The sequence below is a fragment of the Drosophila willistoni genome (genome assembly GCF_018902025.1).
Source record: "Drosophila willistoni isolate 14030-0811.24 chromosome XL unlocalized genomic scaffold, UCI_dwil_1.1 Seg141, whole genome shotgun sequence".
In the NCBI taxonomy this organism is placed as follows: Eukaryota; Metazoa; Arthropoda; class Insecta; order Diptera; family Drosophilidae; genus Drosophila; species Drosophila willistoni.
In genome coordinates this window covers 12,843,465-12,856,104 of record NW_025814052.1, presented here as the reverse complement: position 1 = coordinate 12,856,104, position 12,640 = coordinate 12,843,465, and the positions used below count along the sequence as shown (strand labels likewise).

At 41.4% G+C, this 12,640-nt stretch overlaps 5 protein-coding genes across 10 annotated transcripts; 3 read left to right on the top strand and 2 right to left on the bottom strand.

The window, feature by feature from the left end:
* Positions 1-792: 792 nt before the first annotated feature.
* LOC6641497 lies at positions 793-3,234 on the top strand. The gene is made up of 5 exons (XM_002064212.3): positions 793-1,087; positions 1,206-1,515; positions 1,587-2,302; positions 2,376-2,724; positions 2,787-3,234. The coding sequence occupies exons 1-5, from the start codon at positions 926-928 to the stop codon at positions 3,092-3,094; spliced, it is 1,845 nt and encodes a 614-aa protein (XP_002064248.1). The 5' UTR covers positions 793-925; the 3' UTR covers positions 3,095-3,234.
* Positions 3,235-3,658: 424 nt separating this feature from the next.
* On the top strand, positions 3,659-6,265 carry LOC6641496 (supporter of activation of yellow protein). 2 transcript variants are annotated; one of them, XM_047011426.1, is made up of 4 exons: positions 3,659-3,702; positions 4,379-4,566; positions 4,644-5,019; positions 5,112-6,265. In XM_047011426.1, the coding sequence occupies exons 2-4, from the start codon at positions 4,435-4,437 to the stop codon at positions 6,038-6,040; spliced, it is 1,437 nt and encodes a 478-aa protein (XP_046867382.1). In that variant the 5' UTR covers positions 3,659-3,702; positions 4,379-4,434; the 3' UTR covers positions 6,041-6,265. The 2 variants fall into 2 exon arrangements, with proteins under 2 accessions (XP_046867382.1, XP_002064247.1); XM_002064211.3 differs by lacking the exon at positions 3,659-3,702 and having other exon boundaries at positions 4,351-4,566.
* Positions 6,266-6,446: 181 nt separating this feature from the next.
* Positions 6,447-9,122, bottom strand: LOC6641495 (UDP-N-acetylglucosamine transporter). Of its 5 annotated transcripts, none has more exons than XM_023175304.2 (4): positions 8,945-9,122; positions 8,722-8,888; positions 8,495-8,614; positions 6,447-7,784 (listed from the first exon to the last, which is right to left on the bottom strand). In XM_023175304.2, the coding sequence occupies exons 2-4, from the start codon at positions 8,732-8,734 to the stop codon at positions 6,808-6,810; spliced, it is 1,110 nt and encodes a 369-aa protein (XP_023031072.1). In that variant the 5' UTR covers positions 8,735-8,888; positions 8,945-9,122; the 3' UTR covers positions 6,447-6,807. The 5 variants fall into 5 exon arrangements, with proteins under 5 accessions (XP_023031072.1, XP_015034099.1, XP_023031073.1 ...); XM_015178613.3 differs by having other exon boundaries at positions 8,722-8,876; XM_023175305.2 differs by having other exon boundaries at positions 8,948-9,122.
* Positions 9,123-9,419: 297 nt separating this feature from the next.
* LOC6641494 (translation initiation factor eIF-2B subunit beta) lies at positions 9,420-10,989 on the top strand. The gene is made up of 5 exons (XM_002064209.4): positions 9,420-9,559; positions 9,632-9,718; positions 9,785-10,241; positions 10,308-10,693; positions 10,796-10,989. The coding sequence occupies exons 1-5, from the start codon at positions 9,504-9,506 to the stop codon at positions 10,866-10,868; spliced, it is 1,059 nt and encodes a 352-aa protein (XP_002064245.1). The 5' UTR covers positions 9,420-9,503; the 3' UTR covers positions 10,869-10,989.
* On the bottom strand, positions 10,864-12,336 carry LOC6641439 (glycerol-3-phosphate phosphatase). The gene is made up of 2 exons (XM_002064208.4): positions 11,791-12,336; positions 10,864-11,726 (listed from the first exon to the last, which is right to left on the bottom strand). Exons 1-2 carry the CDS (start codon positions 12,181-12,183, stop codon positions 11,202-11,204), a joined length of 918 nt encoding a protein of 305 aa, XP_002064244.1. The 5' UTR covers positions 12,184-12,336; the 3' UTR covers positions 10,864-11,201.
* Positions 12,337-12,640: the final 304 nt, after the last annotated feature.

Genomic DNA, 12,640 nt, shown 5'->3' with positions numbered 1-12,640 from the left:
CCAGTTAGGAATGTTCATTTTGAGCATCATTTATGACATTCATAAAAGAGTCAGCATAGTTTTCTAGAAGAAAGTATCTCTAAGATAGAAATATTATTCAATTACCATCAGAAATGAGTATAGATTATAGTTAAAGTTAATATAAAAACACATAAGTCTGTAGATCTCTACAAACTTGAAGGACAGGAGGATCTTTCATAAGATACAAACAAAAGTTTGTTGTTAATTTTTATTAATTATAAACAATTAAAAACCCCTTTGTATTTCATATAGAAACTCTTTGAAAAGTAGTTTAAAAACTAAGCTTAAGTGCCAGAGAGCTTTGATGGAAATAGGAAAAATACATACATTGGTAGGCGGAAATAATGTAGATCTTGATCTAAAAACAGATTTTGTTGGCTAGTGCATTCTAGAGTTCATGCAAAAGAGATAAACTAAGAATAATCCCCACAGATGATTGTCATATGTCTAATCATTTAGCTCTGGCACCTGGCTACAAGCTCCTCCTGCTCCAAAGTTACTATAAAAATAATCCTCTGTTGACGACTCTCATTCTGCTCCATCTTCGTCTGATTGTTGTGGTTGTGGTCTCTGCCCGCAACAAGCACACATATATAGGGATAGATTCAGATACAGATAAATGCAACTTGTGTGTGGGTGTCTGTGTGTGTGTGTGTGTGTGTGTGTGTGTTAGATATCAACAATGTGATAAGCGCTGATTATTATCAGAGTCAGAATGTGTTTTTCGCCATTATCTAAACAGGCTTTGGTTTGGTTTTGGGTTTGGCTGAATGATGAATGCCAGCCAGACCAGACGGACCGCATACAAAATCCAAACGTAAAGCAAGCTAATACGGATCATCAAGACAAGACAAAGACCCAGTGACGTAGCAAGCAACAGAGGAACAGAGCAGATTACGAGATAATGACAACAGCAACTCCGACTCTTGCTCCAGCTCCAGCTCTAGGTCCACCTCCTGGTCCTGTACGTCGAGCCACAGCCCGTGCCACAGCTGGCGTGCAACGACGGCGAGTGGTCAAGAAGCACATACAACAGAAGTACATGCTCTGCGGGTTTGCCATACACGTAATATGCATATATACATAGATTCTCTCGCAAATTCTCTCTTCTCTCTTAATCTCTGCTCTCTCTTTCACTCTCACTCTCTGTCTTTCTGTTTGTTGCACGATTTTTCTTCTTGCAGGCTTTCCTCGCCACTCCCGCTTATCTGTATGGCAACATTGTGGAATCCGATAAGGAGCTGGTGCTAAGAATTTGGCCAGCAATTGTCTATCAGGCCACAGGTGAACTATGCCGTTCCATAATGGAGCATCTGGATACAGAGTATAGAGGACGAGATAGAGAGACAACGCAGTATAGAAAAGTCTTTCTAATGGCCACACTGATCGCCTGCCTGTGCCTCATGATAAGCGGTATACTCTTCTCATCCGCCTGGGTGATAGTCACCACAACCACCCAAGTGGTGGCCATTGTCTTTTATGGATGCTTTGCGGGTAATGCGTCTACAGTCCTAATTGATAAAGAACAATTTTTTAAACTGATTTCTCGTTTGTCGTTTTGCTAGGCATCGGTTCCAGCCTGTATCTATGGAAAACTCACGTCATCCTCGAAGCTGTCCGTCCACGTGAAGACAAATACGTCCGCAAGACAATCCATTTGTGCGGCGAGGCATTTTGCCAATTATTTCTATCATTTGTATTTACCAGTTTGCGTACCCTATATGGCACGGCTCAATCCATTGTGTTGATGTCGGCATTGCTCGTGAATCTCATACCTCTAAGCTTGATCATAACAAAGCATCGCGAGGATGCATTCACCACCAAGCGAATATCGGTGATTAAAGCGGAGACGGGACTGGGCTTTGGTAATCTGCCGCTGCGGACAACCTTAGCTGCCAACTTTGTGGCCGATCAACTGGATGGGCTGGATAGCCTCACCTGGCGGAATCCATCAACGGAGGCCGCCAATAGTTCTGCTGCCGTTGCCGCTGCTGTCGTCGACACCCACAGCAATTACATGCTGGCCACGGATGAGGCCTATGTAACATATGTTAATCCCAATGGTGTGGAAATCATGGAGATTATTCCCGAAGAGGACGAAACGGTGTCCATGATGCGTTCCAGCAGTGCCACCATTGACAACTATGGCATTTCTATATCACAATCACAGATGTCACAGTCCCACAAATCTCTCTCCAATGGCCGATTGTATCCGCTCAATCCTCTCAACCCGACTGGCACGGGAAATTCGTCGCCATTGCCCGAAGATTATCCCAATTTGGTGAGCCATCGTCAACGTCATCGTCGCCATCGTCATCGAACTCTAACATGTTGCTAAAATGTTCCCCCCGTAGTTGCGCATACGTCGAATGTCACGTGCCGTGACATCTCATCTGTGGTGGAATATGCTGGACAAGATCGCTATGCCGCTGCAGCAGGCACTGTTTGTGCCACAACTGTATCCGACGACGCTTGTCCTCTCCGCCGACATTTTCAGCTATGTGATGTGCCTAACCGTGTTGCCCGGTCTCGCTGTAAGCCATCATGCTCTGAAGAATGCCGAAATTCCGTTTCTGTTCTCGCTGCTGGCCTTTCCCTGGATGTGTTTCTCCCTGATGACGCCACGCTTCGGGACGAGCCTCTACAAGCACAAGCTCCAGTGGCACACAATGGGGAGTCTATGCAAATGCCTAGCCCTGATCTGTAAGTTTGAAAGGCGATTAGTTGGATGCCAAAAGCAAAAAATTAATCATATTTCATTCCAGTCATAAGCTTCTCCACATCTAAATTGCTATTGAGTGTCTCAGCTGTTCTCCTGGGCTTCGGCCAGGTTGTCACTTTATTCCTGCAGGAACTTGTGCTTCAAATGGGAATGACACGAGCCAATTGGACAGCTATCCGGCGGCCCGTGCACTTTACCAACGGTCTTCTGGTATTGGTTTGGGGCGCTCTTGCCCATTGGGTGGTGGTGCGTTATTCCTTTCAGGCCACCGTGGGATTAGCTGGCGCTTTGTACGGTCTGACCACACTGTTCTGGAATTTTCTGTTTTTCTGTTGCCAAAGCAAAGAGTGAAATTTTAAATCGTTGGTGATATTAATTACTTTAGTCAGGTCTATATGTGTGAATTTTTTCTCTGTAAGACATAAATTAATCATTTCGAAAGGAATTTAAGCATGTTGTACAAGGTTAATAAATGTATTTGCCATCGCTTATTAGGTACATACTTATATACAAACATATCTATGTACATACATACATAATATTTTAAATTTTGAAAAACAAGCACAAAATATGCCCGCATATGTAACTGTAGGCGGAACGATGGAACTGAAATGCATCTCATCATTTCCCTTAGATATATCGCATTTTTCCAATAATTATACTAAATATGTAGCAAAACTACTAATTAAGATAGAAATTACTTTGGTTTTAGTTTTAAACCTTGCAAATATAAACAAATTAAGCATGTGTTTATTTGTTTTTGTTTCTTTTTCAAACAGCTCAAAAAAATAACTGCTTTTGGACTAGTGATGGGAATAATCGATACATTTTAAAACATGTGTACACACTCCACCACATGCATAGTTATCGATAACTGTTGTAAAGTTTATTGCAGTTCTTTTTAAACAGTCTTTTCAAGTTATTCCCTCGAAGAAGAAGCCATTTCAATTAATACTTCGGTAAGTGAATAAGTTTTTATTTATATAAATACTATAGCATTTTATACATATACTAGATGCATACAATAAAAAAGAAAACTTCGTTAGTCAGTTGCTTTATTTTGTTATTGTGAACATGCAACGTGCGTTCATGAGGCAGAGTTCTTGGAATAACTGTTTTCGTTTAGTTTTCACTGGAAATTGTTCCAATTTGTCAAGGTTTTTGGTTTTTTATAGTTTTTTACATTTTTCGCGCTTTTTTGGCAAAGCATTGCCAATTTATAAACAACAGTACACAAAATGATTACATTTGTGTATTGCTGTTTATTTATCGTACCGGATAGCAACGTTGAAATAATGAAATAATATTGTAAGTTCCAGTTAATTTTGTTGAAAAGTTATAAGTTATAAATATTCCTAATTGATAGTGTTGTTTTCCCAGCGGGAAGACGAATAACGTTCTCTTTACCTGTAGCATTGCATACAAATGTATCTACATTTTCACTTGTTGCATGAACGACCTATGTATGTATGTGTTCTATGTAATCTATTAGTAATGTTTTAAAAATAAGAAAGTGTAATTTGTTAATTGTGCATTTATAACTGTCGCCTCGATCGATTTTTGTTAAATATTTTGCAAAAACAATTTATCAAAGTATATCGTTATGTTGTCCCATCTCTAATGCGCGCATTGCAGGAAGACAAAAATTGTAGTTTTTGGTTTCAAAGAACTTCAGTATTTTCGCGTGCAAGATGAAACGGCCAAAGGAGGATGACAAGGATAGTGCCACAATGAATCTTAATTCCATAACCATGAGCATGAGTGGCAATGGAAACGACGTGGGCCTGGTCACATCGGCAGTTCGAACAACAGGACGCGTTAAGGTAAAGTCAAAAATGAAAACAAAGTAGGCTCAAGCTATTTAACTCAACAAATCGATTTCGAATTTTGCTGTTGACAGAAACCCAAGCAAGTGTACGATCCGTCTGACAATTATATATCACGTGTAGCACGTAATTCACTGCCGGCTCCAGTAACAAGTTCTATTGCTGGACAAGGAACAGGAACGGCAATTACTGGCCTTGGAGCGTTAATTGGCAGCGCATTAGCTTCGACTCCCACAACCCCAGTGGCTATTGGCCGTGGTCCAGGAGGCGGCAACAGTGGAAGTCGTGAAGCTCTCTCGTCCAGTGGCGGGGAAGTATCGCCAGCTCTGACAGAAGACCAGCAACAGCAACGTAATATGGATACCTGTGTGAAGTGCAGCAAAAGTGAACCCAAACGTGGCTCGGGTCACAAAAGCAATTTTATTACCTGCAAATCCTGCATGCAAAAATGTGAGTGCATACATTCTCTTGATGACCTGCTGGTCATTGTTCAAATTTATTTTTATATGATCTCATAAACGACAAATTAACCATTTTTATAGGTCATTTTGCCTGCCTGCCGCTCAATTTTGAGAATTTGACCATGGCACGCAAGAAATACAAGTGCGAGAAGTGCCGCTACTGTTCGTACTGCAACAGTAAAGGGAAGGAAATACTAATCATTCTATGTTCCAGCTGTGTCGATGGCTACCACTTTGAATGCCATAATCCGCCGCTTAATGCCTCTATTCTGGATGATCGCGAATGGAAATGCCATAAATGCGATACCAATGCATATGCCATGGTAGATCAGCAGCAGCCACAACAGCTGCCGCATCGCCCGGAAGTGCGCAAAGCCATTGCTGGTCGCAGGAAACGTATACAATCTCAATTGCCGCAAGAGAGGCAGCCATCGAAATTTGTACGGGCCAAGAGCGAAGAGCGCGTCCCGAGTCATAATTCCGATCCAATCAAGATTTTGTCACAGTCATCTGTTGTTGTGGCAGACGATGAAGAGATAATAAGTGAGCAACAGCAGCAGCAGCTGGCGGAGGACGTAAAGGAGGAACAACCCGTCGACTCCGCCGCCGCAGCCGCCGACGACGATGCTGCCATATGCACATCTCCTCAACTAACTCCGCCGCCTTCATGCTCATCGCCTGGGAAATTGACACTTATTTGCACACAGACAAACAATGTCCAGGAGATCACTACTTCCTCCTCTTCTGTGTCTCCTGTGGCTCACTTTCAATATCAACACATTTCCAAATGGTCTGTGGATCAGGTTGTTGAATTTGTGGCCAAACACTACCCCATCGAGGCGAAGGTGCTCCGCTATCAGGATATCGATGGTGCTTCGTTGCTGCTACTTACTCGCAAGGATGTCATCAAAAGTTTTGGCCTTAAATTGGGTCCATCGTTGCGTCTCTATGAGCTAATCGCTGGATTACAGAATAGCGCCGACGATGTGACTATTGGGTGGCTGGACTAGTCTATAAGCATTTTTTTAGATTTTAACTTTTATATATATATATATACATACATATAAATACTACATATATATGACTCCCCTAAGTTTTATTTGAAGTGTTGTAATCTTTACTTTCATGCAGAATTATCATTATTATTTTTTTTTTTCTTAATCTTAAATCTCGTTCTGTCTGTCGACTCTCATGGAATATAATAAATGTTTAAGTTTAGCTCTTTGCAACGTTAATTGGTTGTTTCTACGTAGTTTATGAGTTTTACTATAAACCCTTTATCGAAAGTTCATTGTGCTCATCTTTCAGATGGTTGATCTTTTAATTCTCTTTAAGATAAAAGAAGAGGAGTAAGAAAAGTTGGTGGGTTTAGCATCCTAATATCAACTTGATTTAGACATTTAAGATATCATATAGTTTCATTTTTGTTGTTGATAATTTCTTTTTATTCACAAACAATGACACAAAAAAGAAAGAGAAACAAAGGCCCACAGATTTGAGATTTCTTTTTTGTCGGGCAATTGGATTATATAGTTACAACATAATAACTAGGAATGCGGCCAAATTCCCGAAAAAAACCGATCAATATATAATTTCTATATATATATATAATTACAATTAATTATAAACATTTGTGTTTGTGTTGTTGTTGTTGTTGGGGTCGATGGAAGGAAGTTGGGGGGGCGGGAGGGTGCGAGTGAGGGGTGCAGCGACAATCGAATACTGTTGATAAATTGTTTTCGGCACTTGGGCGAGTTTTGGTTTTTGTTTGTTTCTTTTAGACGCGCGGCAGTAGCTTCTCCTCAGCCGAACTATTCGAAAGGGATGCAGACATTGGTTTCGATCCCGAACGGGCTGGATCATAGCCATACAGGAATATGGACGCAATGACTAAGGCTGCTCCGGCACTAAATTGGAGAGTGAGATTAAAATCGAATATGTAAATGGAGGCCACACACGAGATGATAATGGCCAGGGATGTGGCAAAGCCTTTAAGTATATTATCCGCATATTTGACCACAACGGCCACAATGAGTCCACCGCCAGCTTGGAGCAGGACGAGATATATCACAAATAGATCGTAGCCATGGAAAAATCCCTGGTCGTAGATGCGACTGCCGTCGTTCAGGAAACATGTGATTAAGCCAAATGGAATGCTAAGCAAACTCAATTGCACATTACGAATCCACACTGAGATCTCATCGGCCGATTTTAAAATCTTTTCGAAATAAATACCAGCAAATCCAGATAAGAAGCAAGCACCCAATGCGGCCCACAGACCAAGCATACGATTCTGTACAGGACCAGCTAAGGCTGCCGCATCCGGTGCTGCTAATCCACTTGCTGCTTTCGCCGCCGACGAGGCACTCGTTGTCGCCGCAGTTCCTGCCCCACTGCCATCGGTTTGAGCCAGTTGAACCAGCACAATGCCCATTACCAGCAGGACCAAAGCTCCCCATTGCGTTTGGAGTAGTCTGCGACGCAGGATAACCACCGCAAACATGGCCGTGGTTAGAATCTTCAATTGATATGTCACCTGGTACGTTGCCGCATCCAAATGCGAGGCCGACACATATAGCAAATTGTTCTGTACTATATAGACCAGCGATGGCACGCACACCTTCAGCGTGTCCATGGGATTCGCGATGATCGACTTGTGCAGTGATCTAACAAACTTTTGCGCATCTTTACCCTCCTCATTGAAGACCAGAATCAGGCAAGTGATTAGTTTGGCAAATTCGGCCATCAATACAGCTGCAATGAAATCGAAAGGAAACCAATCAATCAATTGGAAACTACATAGATAAGACAGCATAAGGCAAGATTAAGCAATTTAGGCCATCTGCATGATTCATTTTTAATCAAATTTGACCATAGCTTATCAGTGATAAGAAGTTCTTAGGATTGAATCGGACAAATCTCTAATCATGAGTTCTGTATGATCTCCCCTAGATTATATTAGAGATGTTTGTAGTAATTTTATACCTCTAATGGAGATTGACTTAAGATTAAACTTGTTTTGGCCATTAAAGAGATACGTAAACTTTATATAGTGGAACTAGAAAAACCCAAAATCTCGTGATTCACTTCTGAGAAATGCAATTATTGAAAATTGCAAAGAGTTAACATAAAAATAAATTTTGCTGCGCATACAAAACAGTCGGAGAATTCTAAATTTAAATTTTAGCGTTTCTCCATTCGAGTGTGCTGATATGGTTGGGTCTGTCGCTGATGATGATGGAATGAGGAGGGAAAATTTAGTGCCTAGGAAGTGGGTTTCTTATCAATTTCCTCAACCTCTTAAAGTCATACTGCTTGTGCGTTGTCGTAAATTGTGCCAACAATACACATGTATATATAGTATATAGAAAGATAGATATATGCATACATTGGTATGTACAGACATAAGTATAAGCACGTATTTTTGCCAAATGGGTATTTTACGGCCTTGGCATTTAACTTACCCGTCGAACTGAGAAAGATGTCACCCGGCCTGGTCCGGGCATAACGCATGCTAAGGCCCAAGATCGCATTCTGTAGTGTTAGTGTTAGGAGACTAATGTACTTAAGCGTATTGGCGTTCACTGGACGATTTCGAAACCGGTAACGATAATAAACGGGAGCAGGCAGTAGTGGCATGTCAATGCCAATTGAGAGTTAAAGATCATCTAAAGTTATGTTTTATACTCACTATGTATATTCATTGTACTTTTCTTATTTGTTGTGGCTCTTTGGGGGAGGGAGTTAGAGTTGTGTGCACCTGTGTGCGTGCGTGCGTGCGTGTGTGTGTGTGGTTTTGAGTGGGTAAACAAATAAGTTTTGTTGTCAAAGAAGTTGAGCAAAATGCTAGAAAAACACCTGTTATTAGATAAATAAATAAAAACCGAGTCAAAGTCGAGATGGATGAGGCTTACTACCAAGTTTACTTCAACCGTAACAGCTAGTTCTCAGCCGTCCGCCGTGTGATTTGGTTCTTGTTGGCAATTTATATGCGTTGGCGGCCGACTCAAGTTCTCTGAAGAAGACACGTAAACAACAATCTGAAGCTTCATGACTCTCTCTCCCAATGAGAGTGGGGTCGGAAAGTCTGCATACTATTGCTGTTGTTGTTGTTGTTGGTGGTGGTGGCATTGTTATCGATAGCCGGCAAAATTCGGCGATGAGGCAAATACAAAACAGCTGAATAAACTCATGCATACAAAATTTACAAAATAAATAACTACATACATATATATTATAAAATTTAGTTTTAGTTACTAAATATATATTTGCTTATTAAACAAATCTAAGCTCTCATTAGCAGAAAATATCCTTAATTATAGAAAACTTATTTACATACATGGGCCATGTAAAATACATACATAAAAAACGATAACCAAGAAATGTGTTACTAAACTATCGATAACGTCTACTCGAATAGCAGGCCTCGGCTAATATTATTAAGATTTTGTGAAAATTGTGAAAGCATAAAAGATGAAAGAACAGCCGCTTAAAGAAGTTACCCAATTAATCCATGCCATCAAAGTGGGGTAAGATCAGATTAGGCAAGCGAAAAGTAAATGCAATTATCATTTAACCCATTGTATACCAATCCTTTCCAGAATGGTGGAGGGCTCCTATAGCATAACCAACAAGACTTTGGACATATTCAAGTATATTATCATGAGCAAGAGTTGGGAGAATGCGGAGTGAGTTTATATTCAACTGTTGGGCCATCAACCAAGCCAACTTAATCCATAAATTCCCAATCCCAGTGCCCTTATGCAGATAGTACGTGCCCAATGCCGAATACTACAAGCTGCCCTGCCCCAAGAGACAGTCACCGCCAACATTGCCCGACGCATCTTGAAATTGATCCGCGAGGAATTCGACCTCCTACATGCAAAGGTCCAGCACTTTGCGGATGATTCGCAGGCTTCGCTTTCGCTGCACAAGCTCGTCACCCAGACTAGTGAGACCAATATATGCGTGGATTATTCTCTGCCACAGAAAGGACTGCGTGAAGCACTGCTAGATCATTTGCAGGAGGTGGAAACGGAGCTGGAAACGAGTTCGGAAAATGTCTGTGTCCAGGCCGAAGAGCATATACACTCCTCAGAGATAATACTCACATTGGGCCACTCACGAAGTGTGGAAAATTTTCTGAAAAGAGCCATCAAGAAGCGCCAGTTCCTAACCATTATTGTGGCTGAATGTGCTCCGGCATGCAGGGTAAGAAATCCGTCTACATATAGCCGATAAATCGTAACTATATTTCTCCCCATTTGTATCCCGTAGGGTCACAATCTTGCCGCCAGTTTAGCCAATGAAAAGAAAGTGGAACTCATTGTTATACCCGATGCGGCAATTTTCGCCATGATGTCCCGTGTTAACAAGGTGATAATCGGTACACACAGTGTCCTAGCCAATGGTGGTCTTCGGGCAGCCTGTGGAGCATATACAGTTGGTCTGGCAGCCAAACACTATTCCGTGCCCGTCATTGTCTTGGCCCCCATGTATAAACTGAGTCCACTCCATCTATGCGAACAGGATGCCTTCAATATGGTGGGCTGTGCCGAGGATGTGATAGATTACGATTCATTGGCTGCTCGTGAGGCAAAAGTCTACAGTCCCATGTTTGATTATGTGCCTCCCGAATTGGTCACCCTGTTCATATCAAATAAGTGAGTACAGATTAGATCAGATAGACAAAAACAATACAAAAAAATCAAAAAGATAATGGATATCATATAATAATTTCATTCAAATTTATTCTACCCTTTCAGCGGTGGTCATGCCCCATCTTATGTGTACCGCCTGCTCACCGAATTGTATCATCCAGAGGATTTGGAAATCTAGTGTAAAAATGCTTTTGTCTTTATTTTGGTTTGGTTTCTTCTGCTTTTGTTTGCAACAAATAAAAAGTTGAAATCAATTGGCTAATCAAAATTATTAAATGTGCCTTGTCTAGAATTTTAAATGGATTGTTATACTACTTCTCACTCGGACTAATATTTGTAGTAAATGCCAGTAATCAGCAAAAGGTTTTGCTTTATCATTTTATGTTTAGGATCATCTCAATTTGTATTTTATTTCATTTGTGAAAAAGGTACGGCGATTTATTGGTTATTGTACAATCCTTTTTTGTTCAAAAGTGCTGTGACTTGATTTGAATTGTTTGAATGCTCTCGCTTATTTTATATTCTCTAGGAGTTGAACGAAATCGGCCAAACTATCGGCATAATAGTCAGGCTGTGACTCTTTCGGAGCCTTCCACATGTCCTCTTTGGTTAGACAACCGCTAAGGACCAAAAGGGATTGGAAACCACACGATTTGCCAAACTGTATATCCTGCACCAACATGTCACCCACAAAGATGCAACGCTCGGGATTTTGGATGTTAAACATTTCCCGGAACATATCACCCAGAATGGGCGATGGTTTGCCCAGGAAAGTGGCCTCCCTTTGGGTATAACGTTTCACATGCTCGAGAAAATCAAAGAAACCGGCCACATTAAGATTCTCGGCGAGTGGCATTATCACGTCACTGCCTCCAGCAATTAATTGACAGTCATCGTTATTTTGCAAATGACGAATGGCCTTGGCTAGCTCCACATAGCTGAGATCCAGGTGAATGTCGAAGAGAACAGCGCCCACTGGCTTGTCGATGCTAAGATTATCCACCAGTGATGCAGCAGTCAAATGATCCTTTATTTGCTATAAACAACAAATAGAAATCAGTGACGGACAAAAAGGATTTATTTCGGAATTTTCCACCCACCAGCGATTCGTAGTCTATGCCACGCTTACGCAACGTTTCATTGGCCTCAAGCGACATTAGCGAGTAAACCCGCTCTCCCGGCTTATGCTTATTGAGATAACGTACCATCGTCTTAACCGGATGCACTACATCATCATCAATGTTTATGCCCTTAGCTCCTATATGCTCGAATTTCTCCATATACTGCTCATCGGTGCGAAAACTATTGTTCGATACAAACTTGATGCCTTTGCCGGCTTTCTTTAAAGCATTAATAGCCTCGCCAGTTCCGGGTATCCAACCAACTAGCAGCCAGACCACACCATCACAATCGCTGATTATCAAATCGAAGGAATCAATGAATTCACGTTGCTCCTTTCGGGACAACTCCAAGATGTGACGCGGTGGAGCCATGGCAGAAGCTATCAAGCAAATGACAAGCAAGTCGGAGCACGGATTTCGCTTTCCAAAACCCAACCGTATTGTGTGGTGCGAGTCGGGTGGATGCTGACTGCGCGCGCACTGAAATTTAATAGCAGACTGACCTTCAACGTCACATTGACAATGGATTGCTTCCCGGTTAGCCGTGGCCGCAGCCGTAGCCATAGCCGTACGCTTCCAGCTGTTGCTTTACGTTTATTACATGCATTTAACTATTTCTAAAGCCTAGACTAGATAACTAGATAAGATTTCATATGTAAATAGGTACATTGTCGAATGGCACATGCTGTTGCCATTCGATTATATGTTGTTTTTGTTGCTATTCGCATTAGCATTTTGTTTTTTATCTCAATTCTGGTTCTGGTTCCTAAAAAGGGAAAACTCGCTTAATAACAATTAGCGCCTTTTTTTGAACTTCAGTTAAAGTGCT

Coding starts and splice junctions, on each gene's coding strand:
- LOC6641494 (XM_002064209.4), top strand. CDS start 9,504: ATGAAAGAACAGCCGCTTAAAGAAGTTACCCAATTAATCCATGCCATC. Junction 9,719..9,784: donor AAGAGTTGGGAGAATGCGGA/GTGAGTTTATAT, acceptor TCCCAATCCCAG/TGCCCTTATGCAGATAGTAC. Junction 10,694..10,795: donor ACCCTGTTCATATCAAATAA/GTGAGTACAGAT, acceptor CTACCCTTTCAG/CGGTGGTCATGCCCCATCTT.
- LOC6641496 (XM_047011426.1), top strand. CDS start 4,435: ATGAAACGGCCAAAGGAGGATGACAAGGATAGTGCCACAATGAATCTT. Junction 4,567..4,643: donor GAACAACAGGACGCGTTAAG/GTAAAGTCAAAA, acceptor TGCTGTTGACAG/AAACCCAAGCAAGTGTACGA. Junction 5,020..5,111: donor CAAATCCTGCATGCAAAAAT/GTGAGTGCATAC, acceptor CCATTTTTATAG/GTCATTTTGCCTGCCTGCCG.
- LOC6641495 (XM_002064210.4), bottom strand. CDS start 8,669: ATGCCACTACTGCCTGCTCCCGTTTATTATCGTTACCGGTTTCGAAAT. Junction 7,785..8,494: donor CATCTTTCTCAGTTCGACGG/GTAAGTTAAATG, acceptor ATTTCATTGCAG/CTGTATTGATGGCCGAATTT.
- LOC6641439 (XM_002064208.4), bottom strand. CDS start 12,183: ATGGCTCCACCGCGTCACATCTTGGAGTTGTCCCGAAAGGAGCAACGT. Junction 11,727..11,790: donor GCATAGACTACGAATCGCTG/GTGGGTGGAAAA, acceptor TGTTGTTTATAG/CAAATAAAGGATCATTTGAC.
- LOC6641497 (XM_002064212.3), top strand. CDS start 926: ATGACAACAGCAACTCCGACTCTTGCTCCAGCTCCAGCTCTAGGTCCA. Junction 1,088..1,205: donor TCTGCGGGTTTGCCATACAC/GTAATATGCATA, acceptor TTCTTCTTGCAG/GCTTTCCTCGCCACTCCCGC. Junction 2,725..2,786: donor CAAATGCCTAGCCCTGATCT/GTAAGTTTGAAA, acceptor ATTTCATTCCAG/TCATAAGCTTCTCCACATCT.